We start from the raw sequence: 23,923 nt of genomic DNA on the forward strand, positions 1-23,923 counted from the left end.
CGCCTATCGTCATTTAGGCGTTCTCTTTTGAACCGAGAATGCAACAGCCTTGCCTCCTCAAGGTTTTTCCGATTTCATCAACAAGGTTTGGCTTGTTTGTAGCAACAAGGTCTGAGATATTTCCACTGCATGTTGGGTGCTAAACTAGCTGCTCAAGACAGTTTTCAGAAAACTGTGTTCAAAAGTACTTTGCAAGACTGTATCTGTGCCCCCTGCAATGAATTCATACGCATGCCAGTCTATACTTGGTAGACTGAAGTCGCCTCCAATTAATAGAGCATGATCTGGGTATTTCTGTGCGATTGACTGTATACTTTCTTTGAATGACTGTCACAGCGGAATCAGGTAGCTGATAAAATCATCCAACAATCGACTTGGTTTCATCTAGAGATGTATAACAAGACTGTCGCACTTAATTTTGACCTCAACAGAGGCATTATCTTGGTGATACCATCAAAATATTTAGAGAAAAATCACGGGTGGAAATGTGGTACAGTTCCTACAAAGCAAGTAATCTAAGAAACATAATACTTGCCTATGCTATTATCTTACAGTACCGTACTTTGAGTTTAGTGCATTAAAATAGTTAAGATTAAGGGCAGAGAAGGCCTGCTAACCTCTAAAATCCAAGTATTGAGCACCAGTAAGCCACACAGAGAATCGTAAAGCAGACTACACTAACTATAAGTGAGTATACAATACATACATAAAAAAATAAATATCTTCCACTAAATTGAAAATAAAAAGCCATTTTTTTCTAATTTGGTCCGCAATATCAATTTATAATGTCATCAGTCAGTTTCTGGTTTTATTGGGCTCACCTTGTCTTACACACACACACACACACACACACACACACACACACACACACACACACAGAGAGAGAGAGAGAGAGAGAGAGAGAGAGAGAGAGAGAGAGAGAGGCAGGCATATGTTCAATCAGGTGCCGGAAGGTTTCTTGACGAATAGCAGCCCATTCTTCATGGAGTGCTGCACTGAGGAGAAGTATCAATGTCGGTCAGTGAGGCCTAATACAAAGTTGGCAGTCCAAAACACGCCAAATGTGTTCAATAGGATTCAGGTCAGGACTCTGTGCTGGCTAGATCATTACAGGGACGTTGCTGTTGTGTTACCACTCCATCACAGGCCATGCATTATGAACAGGTACTCGATCGTGTTTAAAGATGCCCTCCCATCCCCGAACTGCTCTTCAACAGTGTGAAGCAAGACGGTGCTTAAAACATCAATGTAGGCCTGTGCTGTGATAGTACCATGCAAAACAAGGGGTGCAAGCCCCTTCCAGGAAAAACACGACCACACCATAACACCACCATCTCTGAATTTTACTGCTGGAAGATGACTTTCACCAGGCATTTGTCACATCCACACCCTGCCATCAGACCACCGCATTGTGCACTGTGATGCATCACTCCACAAAACGTTTTTCCACTGTTAAATTGTCCAATGTTTACACTCCTTACACCAAGTGAGGCGTTGTTTGGTATTTACCTGTGTGATGTGTGGCTTACGAGCAGCCGCTCGACCACGAAATCCAAGTTTTCTCTTCTCCACCTAACTGTCATAGCACCTTCAGAGGATCCTGATGCAATTTAGAATTCCCATGTGATGGTCTGGACCGATGTCTGCCTATTACACATACGACCCTCTTCAACTGTCGGCGGTCTGTCAGACAACAGACGAGGGCAGCCTGCAAGCTTTTGTGCTGTACATGTTCTTTCACAGTACCACTTCACTATCACATCGGAAACAATGGACCTAGGGATGTTTAGGAGTGTGGAAATCTCGCATACAGACATATGATACAAGTGACACCCAATCACCTGACCACGTTCGAAGTCCGTGAGTTCCATGGAGCACCCCATTCTGCTCTCACGATGTCTAATGACTACTGAGGTCGCTGATATGGAGTACCTGGCAGTAGGTAGCAAGACAGTGCACCTATCGCATAGTGTACATTCTTATCGAACAACTGAAATATGCAGTAGAGCCCAGTTATGAAAGTGGGAACTAGGGATTGGATCATGACTTGATGTTTCTGGCTGTACATGTTATGGTTCAGCTTTGTGTGAACGAGGCAGTTTAGCAAATAATGCGTATAATATAGTCCATTTGTCCCGACCCTCCGAAAAGCCTCCAACCCAGCTGAGAATCAAAACTGCCTGTAATTACTCTTCCAACAAGCAAATAATGCTGTGTTGTTTGAGGACTATACAATATGTTTTTCAGAAACAACAGAAGCCCTGGTACAAATCCTTATGGCACACCTTGTATGTTACTTTTACTCACATAAGACTGCTCCATGAACTGGTAATAGATACTTAGGATTCAAGGATTGCCAGGGCAGCTTGGCCATAATCTTGAGATTTTTATGAAGTAAGAAAGAGCGTACACGTACACGCGCGCGCGCACACACACACACACACACACACACACACACACACACACACACACACACAAAATTAAAATTATGGCCATGAGATCATATTGGCTGTTATTTACGACAGTAGCTATTATGCTCGCTAATTTTTTTCCAGAATAATTCTAGAAATTGACAACAGAAGGCAGCCCAAGTTACAGAACAGATCACAAGACCTCCATACATTGTCCTCATACTAAACAAATCCAGTTTTCTAGCAATGGGCAGCTCACGCATACTTGGGCACGATCTTTTCAGTGTTGTGGCCTGAGCTATGCTCAAGCTTGGCCTCTTAATAACCTAATTCATCTTTCCACAAATTGCTGAACTCTTGACCAAATGTCTCCTATCATTAATGTCAGTTATGCATTCTACTGCAGCAATATCTCTGCACTACAATTACTTTGCCTACACTTCCAAAGTTCTCCTTCATAATGGGATATGCTCTACTTTGACTGCCACTACTTACAGTACTAATTCTTAAGAATGAATCAGGCCCTTGATACTATTAATCCCTTGAATATTGCCTTCAGAGCCCAAATGAAATACCTGTATAAAAATTGGACTGAACCAGTGTACTCAGAAGATTGGCAATATGAACAAATTCTATAGAATAGTCAATTTAATGACAAGTTTGAATCTGACTGGATCGCTGTGAGTGAGAACATGTCGGTGATCTCAGTCCTCTGTTTTACTAGGTTTATAAGAATAACCAAGTTAAGCTAGGGCTTTTTAAAATTCTATTACCACAAGCGTACTGAAACCGGAAGACTTAGAATATGATGTAACAAAACACTGATTTACCAAGAAACACAAGTAAACCATAGCAAAATAACTCATCAAATCAACTAATAAGTGGAAAAATTTTTATTCTGGAGACTTGAGAGATAGATAGCTTTATTTGTAATAATGCTTACCCCCACACACTGTTACATCAGAGTATCCCACAACTACTTTGATTATACTAAGAAAACATTAGAACAAAAACATCTTTCCTAATGTCGACCTACATAGCCCAAGGGAAATATCTGTAGTAGTAATAATATTCACTGGGATGGGGGTACAGGAAAGGCATGGAGCAGGGAAGGGAAGGGAAGGGAAGGGAAGGGAAGGGAAGGGAAAACAAGATTGGGGGGGTGGGAGGGGAGATGCTGCGATTCTGCCTGTGGGAGTGTGCAGGGACATGGCAGACACAGGTAGGTGGGCTGCCAAGTGCAGCATCAAGAGGGTTGTGCTCGAGAACCAGAGAAAAGGAAAGGATGATGCACGTGAGCTCATGTTAAGAGCAGGGAAGGGGAGAGAGGCAGGCAAGGCACAGGCCTAGTCCTATTCAAGAAGATGGCAGTCCATGTTGCTCCAGCATGGACGGGGAAAGCAGTTTTGCCAGTTTCAAGAACTGTTTTTGTATGTGCATAGAGGGGCTTTGCACTTTAAGAAAGCATGTATCCTGCAAACTATGTCCCCCAGTTGCTTGTGCAGAATTTCTTGCTTACCACTATCACCCACAAAAATTCTCAACAAATGGAGTGACTTTCAACACATAACTTAAGTTGCTGATCATGTGTTTTCACAGTAGAGGTTTCAGAATACTACAGAACACCCATTTTCTGTCTGAGAATGTGCGACATCAGGTGCCAAGAACGAGCCTAATTCTACCATCAAACTTCGTAAAGTGGTCTTTCATGCAGGCAGGCAGCTTGTGTGTGGTCATGCCCACAGAATGTTGCACAGTGGTTGCAGCTATGCTCATTTCACAGGCAACCTCCCTCTGATGGGATCTTAAATGCCTGTGGCAGGACTGGAGTAGTTTGTACATTGAGGATTTATGAGACATATCTTCCAGCTACAATTTTTACAGGGGTATGAGTTACAGGGTAACAGGTTCGAAGCAGCAGATTAATGAGGACAGACAATAAGGACATTGTGAAGGTTAGAAGGCATTCATTATAAAAGTCAAAGTAGGGTGTAACAGAACACATTCCCTTTATCATTTATTTGTGAAAATATTACACAGTTAACATCAATTTCACTTCTTCTTCTTCTTTGCTTCCTTGCCTGCCTTGCTTACATCATCTGGATTCTCAGCAGCATCCTTCAGCCGTTTAGCTCTTATACCCACCAAACGAGCATCAGCACGTGCCTGGAACACATGAGATTTGTTCAAGTTTCTCTACTACATGATGGCTATGCATTAAGTCAAAAGCAAAGCATCTGCTGTGTCATTAACATGGTACAATGTTACTAGCACACACGACCACAGGCAAAACAAGACAAAACTATCTTTTAAAATATATGTGTAGTAACAAACCTTGCGCAGAGCAGTAAAGGCAGAGAACTTCTTATCCTCTTCGGTAATAGTCCTTGCTTTAGGTTTCACAGATGGCTGCTTTATTGGCATCACTGTTGTTTTCAGTTGGCTAGCCACCTTCCTCTCCTCCTCCTGTTAAGGAATTAAAACATAAAATAAATTAAAAATTATGCCATTTGCAGATTAATACACAGGTATTCACAACAAAAAAATGTTTCTCTAGTATCCCTATTTCCCCCAATATTCTTCTTCTCTGTTAACTGGATTAATACTAACAGACTGAAATAAGATGGAGACCTTCAGGGACACTCCCATTTTCATGTTGAATTTATCTTAAAGGTAAAATCAAATAATAGAAAATCCAGGATGGAGTAATGACAATATTATGAAAAGGACAGATTGCTAATCACCATATAGCAGATATTATGAGTCGTGGATAGGCACAACAAACACACAAACACACACACACACACACACACACACACACACACACACACACACACTTCATCAAAATCAATGATTTCACCATACTCTGCAACAGGAACTTCCACATTTTTTCTGCTGTTTGCTATTAATTCAACATTTTGGAATACAAATTACCACAATTTTTTATTATCTTTTTGAATACCCCAAAATTTCTACCACATGGTAGGTATGAATGACCACGTTCAGGAAACTTGTGTAATTACTCAAATCGACCAACTGTATTCAGTCCTATACAGTGTCTCACCATTGTGCAATTTCAGTTTTGTCCAGTACGTCCATCTGAAAACTAGATGAGATGATTGTGTCTGGAATGTAGTTTTTAATGTAGTGGTATAGGAAAGTGCACACATCATTCGCACCTTTCCTTCCATCACCCTCATGATAAAGATATACCATTGTGCTGCCATCTTTTAAACTGCAGATATTAAACACATTTACCCATAGTTGCTGCATATAAAATACCTCTTGCACAGGAATTTTTGGTAACGGCAAATTCTGCATATAGTCAAAGGCAATGGCACCTATTTCTTCATTTTGAAGATACTGAGATTTGGCTTCTTTCAGGGACTCCTAAAACTTTCAACTCCTTTGGAGATGAATCTGCTAATCTGCTCCGACTGCAAGTCGGAGTTTCACAGAAATGGGCACTTTTTAATTTCGCTCCTCAAAAAGAGAACATACATCTGTGGACTGCTGAACTAACAATTTTCGCAAAAATACTGCCCTTAGAAGTCATTTCACAACTATGGATACGCAGTACAGTACACCCAGTAGAATGTTTTCACATACAATCACAAATCTAAGTACTGAATTTCTTTTCCAGCATAATATGAGGACGTCAGAGGAAAAGACTGTAATGTTCATCTATTGTTTTCAGGAATTTTACTTCCTTTCACATTCTGCCCACGTTTATCTTGTGGCAGTTTCCCATTTATTAACGTGTAACAGAACACCAGTTTCATTTCATTTCAAAGGAGTGGAAACTGAAATGCTTTTTGACACACTTGCACTCTACGTGAGCCACACATTACAAAATACTGAAAACTGGAACAGAGCTTATTTTTTTCCATCACCATCTAATTTCCAAGGTCTGCACTTCTTGAAATTATAAGTATCAATAAGGCCCAGTAGGTACAAATCTTGAGCATCTTTGCTTGGAAAGTCATGAAATTTCGGAAGGATATCAATCTTCTCACTGTCAGCAATTATCTCGCAACAGCCTCTCTGGTACCTACAGTCAATACGATTGTTTAACAATCTGTCATTTAATCAGTTTTCTACAATAGATGTTGGAAAAGAATACAGGTACACCAGCATAGCTACTTCGGCATCAGGAAAAGGGTGGAAGTAAAGCTTATTATTGTCAATACTGATGTAGGAATTTGTACCGACCTGCAGTCTTCTCCCCGTTTTCATTTCTGCAATGTGTTTCCTACTGTACTTAACTGTTACCGATACCATTACACCCTTTGATGCTCTTCTTTTATAGAGCTCACACGGATATTCTGTGAAACACAAATTCCATCATTGCTTTCTAATTCTCTTGGCTGTGATGATTGGTGAGATTTAGTGAATACTGTTAGACCGCAATCTTTATTTGATACCTCCACTACTGTGGTGCAAACATAAAATTTTTGTGACACCATAATTAAGCAGTCCATCAAAATAAAGACATCGGGAAACCTTATAAACCGAGATGGTGTCAATAATTCCGATGTCTGAAATTATGCTGAAAATAAGGAGACTTAGGATGCCCCAAAAGTGTAAAATTATATTAAAACCATGGCAACGATCTACGAGACCATTTTGAATTGACTAGGTGTCATATCCATGGCTGGTCAATTCAAACGCTATCGAAAGGAGCAGTTTGTCAGTCATTTGCGCTTTTCATGCCATGTAAAACACATTAAACTGAACTAGCAGAATAGAAGAACATGTCAATGAGAGTGTTGCAAAATTTTGCTAAGTTGAAACTGTTTCTCGTATATTTTTGTGCATTACATGACTTACTAGTAACACAAAAAACAAGTTCAAATACTATTCTAATGATTTATTGCAGTTTAGAGCAAAGTCAGGTAATAAAAACCTGCAGAAACATTTTGAAAGGGTCCCTAAAATGCCTCCCACATTTCTAGTAGACTAAAACAAATATATTATCCTACATGTCGTGCACAAGTAGGTACACTATGCACATTCCGCAATGTGCATAGTGTACCTACTTGTGCACGACATGTCGGATAATACGCAAGATATTCGTTTTAGATTCTACTAGAAATGCAGGAGGCATTTTAGGGATCCTTTCAAAATGTTTCGGCAGGTTTTCATTAACTAACTTTAAACTGCAATAAATCATCAGAACAGTATTTGAACTGGGTTGGGGAAGAGAGAAAATACAGTTGGCAGAAAAATATACTGTTAGCTTGTTTATGTTTATAACGTTGGCCAGATACTAAAGTGCAATGTAGAAACAAACAGGAGAAAATAAGAGATAATGTCAAAATTTTTATATCACACGTGTGTGGAAACTACTGACATGAAAACCAGTGGGCAAACCAGTGGGCACTGCTGGACCAAGTACTTGCTGCAGCAGCTGCAACTTTACTTCTCACGATAAATTGGTATATATATGGAACATTATCTTTTCCATGCAATATATACTAAGTGTCCCATAACTAACATTGCAACAGTAAAATTGCCATCAGTATACACTCTATACTACCGCTACCAGCAGAAGCTGAAGAGTACGCCATAGTTTTTCGTGAGTTCTGGCGGTTATTTAAAATTGCAGTTACTATGTATACATCAGTAGCAGAATTTCCAATGACGGTGCTCACTTGTTTCTTACTGTTTTAATTTCTGAATCATGTACACATGGGTATACTTGGGTGAAAGCAAATTGCATTGTGCTAATGTAGTTCAAATAATCAATCAGCATCCTCAGCTTTGATGCTGATGTTTACAGACAGGTTGGACACGATTTTGCCTAACTGTGAGCTTCAGTATTCCCTTAAACTCCATGGCTTGGCAATTTTGCAATAGTGCTACATTAAAGTTCATCTCCAGACTATAGCCTGGTTTGATGCAGCACTCTTCTCTGGACTTTTCATTCATATGGGAATTAAGTACAGCAATGCACCTATTTCCATCTACTTTCTTTATTTAGCCCTTTAATTTTTTTACCCTCTCCTCTCATTTTACTTTCCCACCAAATTAACTAAGCCTCGAGGCCACAGGATGTCTCCTATTAAACTGTCCCTTCTCACCATATAGTTGCAGTAAAACAGGAATTGAGCATTTGGCATCATTGGCCAGCAGGGTCCCTACGGGGCAGGTCCGGCTGCCTTGGTGCAGGTCTTATTACATTCGACACCACATTGGGCAACCTGCGCACCAGATGGGGATGAAATAATGAAGACAACAACACCCAGTCCCTGAGTGGAGGAAATCCCCAACCCAGCCGGGAATCAAACCCAGGGCGCTTAGGACGGCAGTCTGTCATGCTGACCATTCAGCTATCGGGGTGAACATAGTTGCGGTGATGAATGGTCAATATGCATATAAACAAGACTAAAATGTCACTAAGCTTTGACAACTATTATATCTGTATTCGCAATGAAGTGCACGAGTTTGAAACACTGTGGAACCCTCACTATTTTAGGTAAAGAATGCTGGTTGAAACCCAAAATTGATAGCAGTGTGATACTTGGGGAAATTTTTTAGGATAGGCTAAAGGCAGATAAAGGTTGTGTATCTTTCACAGTAGACAAGAAACTATCTCACCAAGATAGAAACAAACCGCATGTGATACTGCTTGGGCAAAACTTAGTATCATGGGTGGGCATAAAATCATGTTCAATTCTTTTACTGACCACCACTCACCTCCAGATGCAGCAGAAAACTTTACAGAAACCAAAGTTCAAAATATGTTTGACCTAAGAGCAACAAACAGACTTGATATCTGAGGATACCTACATAAAAACTATCAGTGGCCATGAGGTAGTTGCAGCAACAATGATTACCAAAATACAAAGGGTAACTAAAAGACATTGGATTTATATTTTCAGTGAACTAGATACAGAAGCTGTAATGATTTATCTTTATGAGAAACTCTGAGATCTTTAGCTCTTTAGAGGAACATATAGATGAACTGTGGCTCACATCTAGAATAGATGACCACACAGTAAACATATGTACCCAGTACAATAGTTCATGATGGGAGGGACCCCACCATTGTATATGGTCACTGTAAAAAAAACTTCTAAAGAAAGACTACTGCATAACAGGTGTAAAACAATATACAGGACTAGAGACATGCCAAAGAAAATATGTTTGGCTCTCAACTGGGTACTGCATGAAGCCTTCAATGAGTACCACAGCAAAATATTACCAAAGGATTTCCCACAAAACCCAAATAAATGATGGTCATACGTAAAGGGTGTTCGTGATCCTGAAATTAGTGTCTTAACACTCAGAGATAACGAGGATTGAAATTGAGGGTAGCAAAATGGAAGCAAAAATACGTAACTCCATTTTCAGACATTCCCTTAAAAATGAAAATCCCAGGCTTCAGTTTAATTCCCGCACCACTGCACAGAGAAGTAAAATCAGTGACTGGAACTGAGAAGTGGCTGAAATCTAACAAAGCTCCAAAGCCTGATGGAATCCCTATTAGATTCTATACACAGTTTGCAGTGGAGTTGGCCTCAATTAACTACAATCTACCACAGACCCCTCCAACGAAGTAGTAGGAAGAAAGCACAGGTCGCACGGTGGGGCTGGCAGCAGCCCACATACTCAGAGGTGTGTGGGTGCATGTCAGAGTACGGTGCAGAGAGAGAGAGAGAGAGAGAGAGAGAGAGAGAGAGAGAGAGAGAGAGAGAGAGAGAGAGAGAGAGAACATGTGTGTGCAGTTTCAGATGTGCTAAAGGCGACTGTGTGTTGAAAATAGCTCAAAGAACACATATTGATGACATTATGAGAGGCAGAATACTAGGGCAACAGGAGGCTGGTCAAACACAGCAGGTTGTAGCACGGGCCCTCCGTGTGGCACAAAAGTGTGATATCAAGATTATGGCAACAATACCAGCAGACAGAGAACATGTCCAGGCACTACAGTACGGGACGTCCACAGTGTACAACACCACAAGAAGACTGATATCTCACCATCAGTGCCCACAGACAGCCACGGAGTACTGCAGGTAGCCTTGCCCGGGACCTTACTGCAGCCACTGGAACAGTTGTCTCCAGACACACAATCTACAGACAATTGAACAGACGTGGCTTACTCGCCCGGAGACCTGCAAGGTGCATTCCACTGACCCCGGGTCACAGGAGAGCCCATAAAGCATGGTGTCGAAAACACAGTACATGGTCATTCGAACAGTGGTCCCAGGGTATGTTCACGGACGAGTCCAGGTATAATCTGAACAGTGATTTTTGCCGGGTTTTCATCTGGTGTCAACCAGGAACCAGATACCAACTCCTTAAGGGCCTTGAAAGGGACCTGTATGGAAGTCGTGGTTTGATGGTGTGGGGTGGGGTGGGCTTGACTGATGCACATACACCCCTGCATGTCTTTGACAGAGGACCTGCAACAGGTCACGTGTATCGGTACGTCATTTTGCACCAGTATGTCCATCTTCTCAGGGTGGCAGTGGATCCCACCTTCATCCTGATGGATGTTAACTCAAGGCCCCACCGAGCTGCCATCATGGAAGAGTACCTTGAAACAGAAGATATCAGGCAAATGGAATGGCCTGCCTGTTCCCAGACCCAAACCCCATCGAGCACATCTGGGACACTCTCTGTCAAAGTATCGCTGCACGTCTTCAAACCCCTGCGACACTTCAAGAGTTCCGACAGGCACTGGTGCAAGAATGGGAGGCTATACACCATCAGCTGCTCGACCACCTGATCCATAGTATTCCAACCCGTTGTGTGGCCTGTGTACGTGTGCATTGTGATCATATTCCATACTGATGTCGGGGTACGTGTGCAGGAAACAGTGGCGTTTTGTAGCATGTGTTTCGGGACGGTTTTCTCAACTTATCACCAATACCGTGGACTTACAGATCTGAGTTGTGTGTGTTCCCTATGCATCTATGCTATTAGCACCAGTTTTGTGTAGTGCCACATTGTGTGGTACCACATTCTGCAATTATCCTTAATTTGTGAGCATGAGTGTACAATCTTATGGGGGTCGAGGGAAATCTGACTGGACTGATGATTTTTGAGAAGGATGATGAAGAATGTTATCTTGGATGGAGTGTCAACAAAAGCAGGTGTAGCTTCATGGGTGCCTCAGGATGGTGTGTTGGGGGCTCTTCCTATTCATGTTGTATATAATGACCTGGCACATAATATTAATAGCAACTTCCAACTTACTGCAAATGATGCTGTTATCTATAATGAGACTTCAGAGTGGCAGTAAGATGGAAAATACCCGAGTGTAACAATGCACAGGGAAAGGAATTGGAACTATCACATACGCTCAGTAATAGGTAAAAGCATGTAATAGACAAGAGTCACTGGTAGAATAGTAAAAATCTTTCAGTTTACAAAGATTTCTTACGTACCACTTGGGTGATCCAGCCTCTAATGTTGCTGAAGTGTGTGGGACTCGTACCAAACAGGACTAATAGGGGATACTGAATGCATACAGAGAACAGCACATGTTTGACCCATCGGAAAGCGCCACAAAGATAGTGAACTGACAGACAAGTAAGAGGCAAACTATCCCTAGAAAGCCTATTTACGAAGTTCCAAGAAATAGCATTAAATGAAGGCACTAGGAATATATTACAATCCAACATATTGCAAGACAAGCTTACATTAACTACAGTGCATAGAGAAGCATTTAAACATACTTCCCATACTTCATGAATGGAACAGGAAGAAGCTCTAATAGCTTGCAAATTGGGAAGTACCCTCTGACAAGCACTTCACAATAGTTTTCACAGTATGAACATATATACAGAATAGCTACATTCATGAAACTCCACTGCAGTCTCAGATAGTGTGGGCACACATTAACATTTTTTAGCCCAGAGGGACATCAGAAAGCTTGATGTTGTCGTCTTGATTATGTCAATACTGAATACCTAATGCCGCAACCAAATTACTCAATCATGATATTATTGCACATTGCCATTATTAGAACCACACAATGCTACAGTAAACAAATACAATGGTGATGGAGTAAAAATCATTACACTTAAAAATTTCAGCTCAGTTATGCATATATTATCAACCTAAATTAGGCACTACCTCACAATAAGCCAACTGAAGAGCTCTCACTACATACAGTAACACCAATCAGCTTATCCAGAGAGTGGTTATCTACAATCCTTGATTTCCACTAATGACTTCCCATTACTGTATTTACAGGGTGTTTCAAAAATGACCGGTATATTTGAAACGGCAATAAAAACTAAACGAGCAGCGATAGAAATACACCGTTTGTTGCAATATGCTTGGGACAACAGTACATTTTCAGGCAGACAAACTTTCGAAATTACAGTAGTTACAATTTTCAACAACAGATGGCGCTGCAGTCTGGGAAACTCTATAGTACGGTAGTTTCCACATATCCACCATGCGTAGCAATAATATGGCGTAGTCTCTGAATGAAATTACCCGAAACCTTTGACAACGAGTCTGGCTGAATGGCTTCACATGCAGATGAGATGTACTGCTTCAGCTGTTCAATTGTTTCTGGATTCTGGCAGTACACCTGGTCTTTCAAGTGTACGCACAGAAAGAAGTCACAGGGGTTCATGTCTGGCGAATAGGGAGGCCAATCCACGCCGCCTCCTGTATGTTTCGGATAGCCCAAAGCAATCACACGATCATCGAAATATTCATTCAGGAAATTAAAGACGTCGGCCGTGCGATGTGGTCGGGCACCATCTTGCATAAACCACGAGGTGTTCGCAGTGTCGTCTAAGGCAGTTTGTACCGCCACAAATTCATGAAGAATGTCCAGATAGCGTGATGCAGTAATCGTTTCGGATCTTAAAAATGGGCCAATGATTCCTTTGGAAGAAATGGCGGCCCAGACCAGTACTTTCTGAGGATGCAGGGACGATGGGACTGCAACATGGGGCTTTTCGGTTCCCCATATGCGCCAGTTCTGTTTTTTGACGAAGCCGTCCAGGTAAAAATAAGCTTCGTCAGTAAACCAAATGCTGCTCACATGCATATCGCCGTCATCAATCCTGTGCACTATATCGTTAGCGAATGTCTCTTGTGCAGCAATGGTAGCGGCGCTGAGGGGTTGCCGCGTTTGAATTTTGTATGGATAGAGGTGTAAACTCTGGCGCATGAGACGATACGTGGACGTTGGCGTCATTTGGACCGCAGCTGCAACACGGCGAACGGAAACCCAAGGCCGCTGTTGGATCACCTGCTGCACTAGCTGCGCGTTGCCCTCTGTGGTTGCCGTACGCGGCCGCCCTACCTTTCCAGCACGTTCATCCGTCACGTTCCCAGTCCGTTGAAATTTTTCAAACAGATCCTTTATTGTATCGCTTTTCGGTCCTTTGGTTACATTAAACCTCCGTTGAAAACTTCGTCTTGTTGCAACAACACTGTGTTCTAGGCAGTGGAATTCCAACACCAGAAAACTCCTCTGTTCTAAGGAATAAACCATGTTGTCTACAGCACACTTGCACGTTGTGAACAGCACACGCTTACAGCAGAAAGACGACGTACAGAATGGCGCACCCACAGACTGCGTTGTCTTCTATATCTTTCACATCACTTGCAGCGCCATCTGTTGTTGAAAATTGTAACTACTGTAATTTCGAAAGTTTGTCCGCCTGAAAATGTACTGTTATCCCAAGCATATTGCAGCAAACGGTGTAATTCAATCGCTGCTCGTTTAGTTTTTATTGCCGTTTCAAATATACCGGTCATTTTTGAAACACCCTGTATAATTTGAATTAAGTTATTCCATACAGCTCTTGCCTGTCAAAAATCAATTCAGTACCTCTTGATTAATTATTTGGTCTGTCCATCTAATCTTTCACACTCTTCTGTTATCACCACATCCCAAATTCATCTTCTCGTGTGGTCTGTACAATATATCTTCCACATTTCACGTCTGTATCAGGCTACACTCCAGACAGATACTTTCAAAAAATATTTCGAACCAAGGATTCTCAACGAACTCATAAAAACCTTAGAACATTGCCGAAAAAGTCACCTTCTCAGCATCTGAAAACTGAATCCTACTGATCTCCACAAATCAAAATGACCAGGGTGCTCCAAACTCCACAACAGGTAGGGTGACTTGGGGTTAATTTTTAGACAGGCAAATTTGGGGTAATTAACAGACAGCCCTACAGAAATTGAATTTTTGTCAATTTGTTTTCTCATACAGCAGTATTTGCCATGTAGTTTTACACACTTTGGACCAAATTTTAATTCCATAGTGTTTACATTAGAAAATGTAGCATAAAAATGTCAATCTTTTTATTTTCAACTTCTAACTTAAATTTCCATTGTACCAGTGCACCAACAATGGTTAAATTACATGGAGAGTTACCAGCCTACACCACACACTCTTGAAGCAAGGAAAATTTCTAGATAGTGTGGCAAGGAAGGAAATTTTATAAATACTGAAGTTCCAGACAGCATATTGCTAGTGGTTCTACAAGACAATGTTCATTATTTCAAGCAAAAAAGTGTCATAAAATGCCACAAACACACATCAAGAAAGGTAAATCCTACTCAGAAGACCAACTATTAACAACATCTACAGAAGTGAGAGAAAATCAGAGCAAGGATCAGAAGCACTGCCAGGAAGTACGAACTACAGGATATATGTTACCTCAAAGGACAAGGAAGTCACACAGCTGACCACCCGTTATGCCAGAAAATGAAGGTGGAACTAGCAAACTCTCAGAAATGTGGCCAAGTGGCAATAGAAAAGTAAAAGACACTATGAAAGTGTATGGGACTGAATAAAACGTTCTTACTCCTTTTACCAATTACAGACCACAAGAAGGCTTGTTCCGAAGTGATGAAATACCACAATTTGATAGTGAAGAAAGCAGAGCCCTTACAGCAAGCCAGAAGACATTTCACAATTGATTCACATCATAACTTACAATTTTATGATTTGTTAACATGCAAAAATGGCATGACTCGGTATAAAAGAGAATCAAAAATGAATTTACAACCTTTATGCCAATTTTTGCTTAGAACCATCTAAGATAAAAGTGATGAAAGATGAAATGAGGATTTTGGGGTGGTTACAGGTTAGATATTGGTCACTAGAAGCTGTTACAAAATTCTCTCTTTTTTTTTAAGCCAATCACGACAATGTTTATCAACCCTTTTCATGTTAAATCCACCAAATGTTAAACATCAATGCAATGTAAAAAGCATCAGAGTTCTTTAACTCTAAGCAGTTATGAAGGATATATCCATACAGTTATGAAGGATATATCCATACACACACTGATAATTCACAGTGCGTTGGACAGATATCCATCCACTGCATCCTGAGACTAGCAGCTAGTGGCAATGACAAGTTATCGGTCTGATGTATTAGACGGCAGCTCTCTTCATGCAATACAGTATATTCTGTGTAGTTACATTATCCATTTGAGCACATGACGACAGTATGTGCCCATTGTTGCAGGAGCAGTGTTTACTGGCGCTTTAGCGAGTGATATTTTGCAATGCAAAAAGACGTAGTTTATCAGATTAGGAGATGAGCAGCTGCTCAAAGTTTTCAAGATACAAATGTAAAGGCTAGTGAAAGACGTTTTGATTCAGAAACTTTTGATGACAAAACACTACTGCAACATATGGTACCTAGTGCATTTGTGCATGCTAGTTCAGTTCTTGATCAATATTTTCTCAGTGATAATAGTGGTACAGTTGTGCCTCAAACAATATGACGTGATGAGTTGTTTCATGTGTTTTGTGGATGATTCTTTCTGCAAAATGAAAACTGAATAGACAAACTTGTATTCACAACAGTTCTTATCTCAATTTAGCAGCGCACACAGTGTTGACAGATGGCAGGATATTCCAAGTGATTTGTTGGAATACTCATACTTCAATTCCTCCACTTTGCTGGCAATACCACTGATGGTACCCTAAAAACTATTAGAAGAAAAATATTCAAAATTCACATTACTATGGAGCATCTGCAGCATAATTTCAGATCAGGATGCAAGCCAGAAAGGAACATCGTTGACAAATTATTGTTGCTCTGGAATGGGCAGTTTGGTTTGAAGCAATTTTATTACACCAAAGTGCAGCAGATTTGGCATCAAATTCAATGAACTGTGTGAATGCAGCTGTGTATATGTGTGGTTTACAGTGGAAAGAACATTATTTATGGTAGCCACTATCTAGAGGAAACAATTACCTCTACTTGTTTTGGAGCTTGCACATTATACATTCAGAAAAAGCCACTGTTTTTATCTTGACAGGTCGTACACCAGTCCAGATTTTGTGACAATACAACAGGAAAAACTTCAGCAGTTTCAGCAACTGGTGTTGGTTGGTTTGTGGGGGTTGAAGGGACTAGAAAAGCCATCGGTCCCTCAGCAACTTAAGTCTACTGACTGTTCTGGACACTGTCAGCTTCAGCTGATGGTACTGTTCTGAAGATGGCCTAAGAGTAGGCCAAAACCAGTCATTTTAAATAAAATAACCACTGCAACCTAGGTTGTTTTTCATTAATTTTATAAAGCAGAATGAGTTTCATGATTAGTCATTGAGAACTGGCCAAATCTTCACCACAACAAGGGCCATCAATAGGATACCCACCAAAAGCAACACGCTTTACAGCCAGGCATTTTCCAGACCACCTGACACCCACAAAGAATTGAAATTTAAGGAGGCATGAGAAAAGGTCTTCACAAAGACTTCATACTGGCACACAGTACGTGAAGTTTCCTTGAGGGCAGCACCTTGCTTTAAAATGTTTTATGCTGGAAAGTTGATTTTCGTTAACTTCGGCAATATATTTTATCCACTCCCACCCAATATTAATTTACATTCAAAAACAAAAATATGAGGGAAAACTTGTGTGAGAAAGGTGTACAGCACTGGTGCACATTACCAATTTAAAAAATTAATGTATAGAAAATTACTGCAGAAATACTATTTCAGTTATAAAGATTTTTATCTTCTGATGCCTAATGTTTCATAATTGTCTAAAAAATACCCAAATACAACACATGTTGCAGGCAGGCATAATTAAAAGAGACTTACACAAAGCTTTTGGCCACAGCCTTCATCAGAAGGAAAACCACCATTCATTCATATAACATGACAAGATTACAGCATATTAAGAAAAGACGACAGAAGATGAAATAAACGGGATGTTGGGAAACTGAAGAATGAAACTTAAAGGAATAGTTCAAATGACTGAGCACTATGGGACTTAACATCTGACGTCATCAGTCCCCTAGAACTTAGAACTACTTAAACCTAAAAAAAAACCTAAGAACAGCACACACATCCACGCCTGAGGTAGGATACAAACCTGCGACCGTAGCGGTCGCGCGGTTCCAGACTGAAGTGCCTACAACCGCTCGGCCAAAGGAATAGTTCAAGTCTCGGCCCGGTACACAGTTTTAATCTGCCAGGAAGCTTCGAATAGTTACTATGTCTAAAATAAATTGGAACATATAAGGGGAAGTGCAGAAGTCTATGAAGAGTGGAATATTGTTAGAAAGACAATGTTGGAAGGAGTAAAGACAGAAACTGTCGAAGTGGAAAGTACAAGGAAACGAACACGTTGGGTAAAATGGATAAGCACAGGAAATGAAAAAATGACAGTAAAACTTTACTTACAGCAGCATCAGTTTAGTGTTCTAATGTTGGCAACGCGAAATCTGTGCAAGGACACCACGTGGATCAATGTTTTCTAGTATAATCAAGTGTAAGTATTATGAACACATATTAATCCACCTACCTTCTCCCACAAGTTAATTAAAAACATGGATCCACTGTGTGCTTGTGCAGATCGATTGCACTTTGCTAACAGTAACACAGTACACTGCTGCTGCTGTAAGTAAAATTTAACTAAACCGATGATTCTGAAGAAGCCACAAGACAGTACAGAAAATTGACCAGCAAACTAAGAAGGTTAACTGACCAAGCTAAAAAGGACTGGGTGAGGAAACTGAGGAAGAATTTTAAAAAAAGGAAAGTTGGAAGTGATGTACAGAACAGTGAAGGTTTTTTCTTCTTTTTTTTAAAAAAAGAAGAAAAGGAAGAAGCTAGGAAAATAAACAAGGAATGTTAAACATGGGAAGAAGACAATATAAACAGAAGAGAAGAATGTTTGGATGGGTTATGTGGAAAAGTTATAAAGAGCACAGATGGATAACACCAGGCAGATTTTAGAATAAAGGGAGACTGAATGAAGAAGACTGAGGTCTTAAGATACTGAAATGGAATTTGGGAACAATTCAGGAGCTCCAGGAAAAGAAAGCATTAATCTCTGACAATACAATCTGAGGTACTAAAAGTCTCAAGATCCTAATGCAATAGCCAGACAGATAGGAAACAATTTATAACAAATTAAGTTCCAAGATCTATTTAACTATACTACCTAAACCTAAAAAGAGCACTGCAAAAGAATGCAAAGACTATAGGACAATTAGTTTTGTCAGTCATGTCACAAAGTCTGTATATAGGGTGATACTAAGGAGAAGTTAAAAGAAAATAGAGGAAAACTTAGGGAAGACCCGTTCCATTCAAGTTCAGAAAGATCAAACAAACAAGAGGTACTACAAGTTGCCTGAAAATGATTTGAGACAAAGTTGGAAATGAACAATGTTATTTCATCACCTGGGGAAGGAATTTGGTATCAACTAGAGCACACCACTGAGAATTTCATAATGTTGGTCTAGACTGGAAAGATAAAACGTTAATAAAGGAGATGTACACAAAGCAGAAACTGACAGTAGCAAATAAGGAAACAGAAGAGATGAGGAAGCTGTTCAAGAAATTTATTTTATTATTTATTTATTTAAATGTCAAGTTCTGTAGGACCAAATTGAGGAGCAAATCTCCAAGGTCATGGAACGTGTCAGTACATGAACTTACAACATAAAAAGTAACAACAGATAAAAATAAATGTTCATGAACCTGAAAGAAAATCAGTCCATAAGTTTAAGCAAACGCTATCAGCAATACAATGAGAATCATCTTAATTTTTCAAGGAACTCCTCGACAGAATAGATGGAGTGACCCATGAGGAAACTCTTCAGTTTCGATTTGAAAGCGCGTGGATTACTGCTAAGATTTTTGAATTCGAGTGGCAGCTTATTGAAAATGGATGCAGCAGTATACTGCACACCTTTTTGCAACAAGAGTTAAGGAAGCCCGATCCAAATGGAGGTTTGATTTCTGCTGAGTATTAACCGAGAGAAAGCTGCTTATTCTTGGAAATAAACTAATATTGGTAACAAGAAATGACAATAAGGAATATACATATTGAGAGGCCAATGTCAAGATACCCAGACTCGTGAAAAGAGGTCGACAAGAGGTTCGTGAACTCACACCACTTATTGCCCGAACTGCCCGTTTCTGTGCCAAAAATATTCTTCTAGAATGGGAAGAGTTACCCCAAAACATAATACCATAAGACATAAATGAATGAAAATAAGCAAAGTAGACTAATTTACGTGTCAAAATATCACACACTTTCGATACCGTTTGAATAGTGAAAATGGCAGTATTAAGTCTTTGAACAAGATCCTGAACGTGGGCTTTCCACAACAGCTTACTATCTATCTGAACACCTAGGAATTTGAACTGTTCAGTTTCACTAATCATATGCCCGTTCTGTGAGATTAAAACGTCAGGTTTTGTTGAATTGTGTGTTAGGAACTGTAAAAACTGAGTCTTACTGTGATTTAACGTCAGTTTATTTTCTACAAGCCATGAACTGAGGTCATGTACTGCTCTACTTGAAACCGAGTCAATGTTGCACACAACATCCTTTACTACCACGCTAGTGTCATCAGCAAACAGAAATATTTTAGAGTTACCCATAATACTAGAGGGCATATCATTTATATAAATAAGGAACAGGAGAGGCCCCAACACTGATCTCTGGGGCACCCCCCACTTGACAGTACCCCACTCAGATCCCACATCACAGCTGTTATCAACATTGTGAATAATGACCTTTTGTTGTCTGTTGCTAAAGTAAGAGGTGAACCAATTGTGAGCTACTCCCCTTATTCCGTAATGGTCCAACTTCTGGAGCAATATTATGTGATCAACACAGTCAAATGCCTTTGTTAAATCAAAAAATACGCCAAGCGTTCGAAACTTTGTTTAGCCCATCCAGTACCTCACAGAGAAAAGAATATAGCATTTTCAGTTGTCATACGACTTCTAAAGCCAAACTCTACATTTCATAGCAATTCGTGTGAAATAAAATGATCAATTAACCTTACATACACAGCCTTTTCGATAACTTTTGCAAACACTGATGGCATAGAAATAGGTCTAAAATTATCTACATTATCCCTTTCTCCCTTTTTATAAAGCGGCTTTACTACTGAGTACTTTAATCGCTCAGGAAACTGACCATTCCGAAAGGAAAAATTACAAATATGGCTAAATACAGGGCTAACACGTGCAGCACAGTACTTTAATATTCTACTAGACACTCCATCATAACCATGAGATGAAGAACTGGTAGATAAGATCAGAAAGGTTGGAAGAGGCATTTTAAAGGGAGGAGGATGGATACAGACTAACAAACAATGAAGCAGTACTAGAAGAATCAGCAGATGGACAAGAGCAAATGTTTAAGAAAGACAGGAAGATTAGTACGCCAACTTAAACATCCCACCGAGAAGGACATTAGAGATTGAGCACAAGCCAAGAATAATGACAGTTGAGTAAGAAAAACCACTCATCCCCTTCAAAAGAATTATTTACTACGAGCAATTTAGAGAAATTGAACAAAATCAAAATCAGGATGGCTGGACAGAAAATTTGAAATGTTGGCATCTTGGCATCCAAATGTGAGTCCATGTCACTGCCTTGCTCAGTCAGATGCTCAAAAGCATTGCATAATGGGATGATGACTATTGAATAAAAAGGAAACAAACGTCCTGAGCATAAGCAAGAGAAATGTCCACTCTTACATGAAAAAAAATCCTCCTTGTATCTGCAAGCTGTACAGGAGAACTCATGAGGATGATGTCCATGGAAAAGTGCATTTGAGTGAAGTAGTTACTAACCAATTCCAATGGAACAGAGGAAAAGATTTGCTAATTATTACGCCTGGAGTGTAGTGTTTTACTGCAGTGAAGGATAAAGAGGAATATTTTATACTAGTCATTGGCTTTGACTAGAACCATTGGGAACACTTCAAATGTAGTAAACATGGCAACTGCAGTGTAGCAGGTTTTTCAAACGGGCTAAGTACATATAGGCTGTCACAACCAGGACCTTTGCTTCCACAAAAACATGCACCAAAAGGCATGACAGTAGCCATTAACATTATGTCACTGGTCAAGCTGACAACTAGTAACCAATATTCCTCTTGACCCATATGTATCAGCCAGTTTTAAAAAGAAAGATATCTAGACACTTTTGAAATAAAGTGCAGGAGAATGCATAAGGTGCAGTGGAGTGACAATTAGGAGTGACAAAGTAATGAAAATAGGGCTGAAAGAAGATTGGAAGTGACCAGAAAGAGGAAAAATATTTGCCAGGACACATACTGTGTAGAAACTGTAAGCAACAAAGAATTATAGAGGAAAATTGGGAGGAATGGGAGGAAGAGTTGTGAAAAGTATCTGAAGGGACAAAATTAGAAATGGGCAAAAATACAAATAGTTGACGCTATGAAAAGGGTACAACAGACAGCCACCAGTTCAACTATCATAAGACATGCACCACAGAACCACCCTAGATATTTAATTTATGAAGCAAGGCATTTTATACTGCATTTATATTTTAAACAGCTTTTCTACAATTTCATTGAACATGTTTCAAATTTTAAAACCAACAGGTTTAACACTGCTATTCCTTCCACATGGGAAAATTTTCAACTTACAACCAACGGAATTGAAGACCTGAGTAACATTTTTACGAAACTGGCACAACTGAAAGGTTCCACATTTAACATAGCCTAGCCATGTAAAAACAAAGCTCTCAACTCTTAACATTAAGTGATTAAACTACGTAAAACAATGCTAAGAGCGGAAAATAACATACCGTGGCTTCACCCTTCCTTAGTCGCTTATTTTCATGAACAGGGAATAGTATGAGTTTAGATCGGTACTCCTTCAGACGTTGAACATTCTGCTGCAAGGATTCCACTGACTTGTTCCTACGACGATGATCAACAGCAATCCCAATCGATCTTGCAAAATTTGCATTGAGTCCAGCACCCTGAAATAGAAAGATGTAACTAAATAAAGAAACCAAAATAGGTAGCACAGCAGTACCAGCTGATAAAATTATACCTTACTGTTTGCTGAAATCTCTCAAACTTGATCATGAGAGCTTTCATAGTGCCACAATGGTTCATGAAAAAAAGTACTTTCACCTCAAAACCATATCACTCTATTGATTCCCAGTGACGCTAACAATCCACAGAACTAAAAATAAACAATTTTCACCAACAGATGTTAATAATATATACGAAATGTACATATGATCCTATAGTTTAATGGTTCCCATGTAATCACCAGCTCTCCAAAGCTAGCATACATTAATCTCAAACGCCAGCACTACTTACAAGACAAGCTTCAGCAAGAAACAGTACTAAACAGAAAATAGAGACTACCTAAACAGCTGACTACACGAAACAAGTCTTGTAATCCGCATCGTTCTTGAACGCGCTTTCGGTTAATGAGCATGAGCTACAACTTAACGGCAATACTACTGCTGCAACATAATCCTTCAAAATACCCGCAACCATAGCTACAAAGAAAACTCACATCTAAATACCTACATCACATGTTCACACATCACGTAACATTACATAAACCACATGGTCATATTACACCTACCTTTATTTCTTCCAATGTGAAACCACGACCTGCACGTAATTTAGTATGATACCTAAACGTTGGACATCGCACAACGGGTCTCAAGGGACCGGCTGCTGGCCTTGGAGCAATAGCCTTTGCCTTCTTAATTCTGTTTTGTCTTCGCCTAATTTTTCTTGCTGGTTGATTGAACCAAGTTTTCACAAATCGCTGCCAATCCTTATGAAAATGCCCATTAGGGATCATATTATTCCTCTTGGGCGCCATCCTGGCACTGAAAAGCAGAGGTTAAGTCTCGTTACAGTGGATTAACAAGTTTTAACACTGGACTTAGCAACATGCTTGTTCTATCTAGAAAGCGATGAAAGAATATACTATATGAAGTATTACTGCACTTAAATATCGTCGAAAAAAACCGATGGCATGCGATACAACTTACCACTATTATTCTCACGTCTTCTCCTCACCACCCTCAGCCGACACGAGGAAAGACCAGTTTGTCAAAGATCTTATAAAAGACTGTGTTAGTATCTTTGGCAGTAGGAAAGTTTTCAAATAATATGTAGTTACTTTATATCCGTTAACCCTGGAAAGGAAATATAATTATAAGCATAAAATATTTCTCTTTATTTTTCAAATTTCTTACGTAGATATGTTGACGAACTTGATAAATTGCGATTTCACCTATGGCTG

General features: G+C 39.9%; 1 protein-coding gene across 1 annotated transcript; it reads right to left on the reverse strand.

Moving 5' to 3' along the window:
• Positions 1-4,396: 4,396 nt before the first annotated feature.
• LOC124797999 (60S ribosomal protein L13) lies at positions 4,397-23,747 on the reverse strand. The gene is made up of 5 exons (XM_047261188.1): positions 23,670-23,747; positions 23,252-23,504; positions 22,452-22,628; positions 4,746-4,877; positions 4,397-4,577 (listed from the first exon to the last, which is right to left on the reverse strand). Exons 2-5 carry the CDS (start codon positions 23,495-23,497, stop codon positions 4,464-4,466), a joined length of 669 nt encoding a protein of 222 aa, XP_047117144.1. The 5' UTR covers positions 23,498-23,504; positions 23,670-23,747; the 3' UTR covers positions 4,397-4,463.
• Between the last annotated feature and the right edge of the window lie 176 nt (positions 23,748-23,923).

The sequence above is a fragment of the Schistocerca piceifrons genome, chromosome 5 (assembly GCF_021461385.2).
Source record: "Schistocerca piceifrons isolate TAMUIC-IGC-003096 chromosome 5, iqSchPice1.1, whole genome shotgun sequence".
Classification (NCBI taxonomy): domain Eukaryota; kingdom Metazoa; phylum Arthropoda; class Insecta; order Orthoptera; family Acrididae; genus Schistocerca; species Schistocerca piceifrons.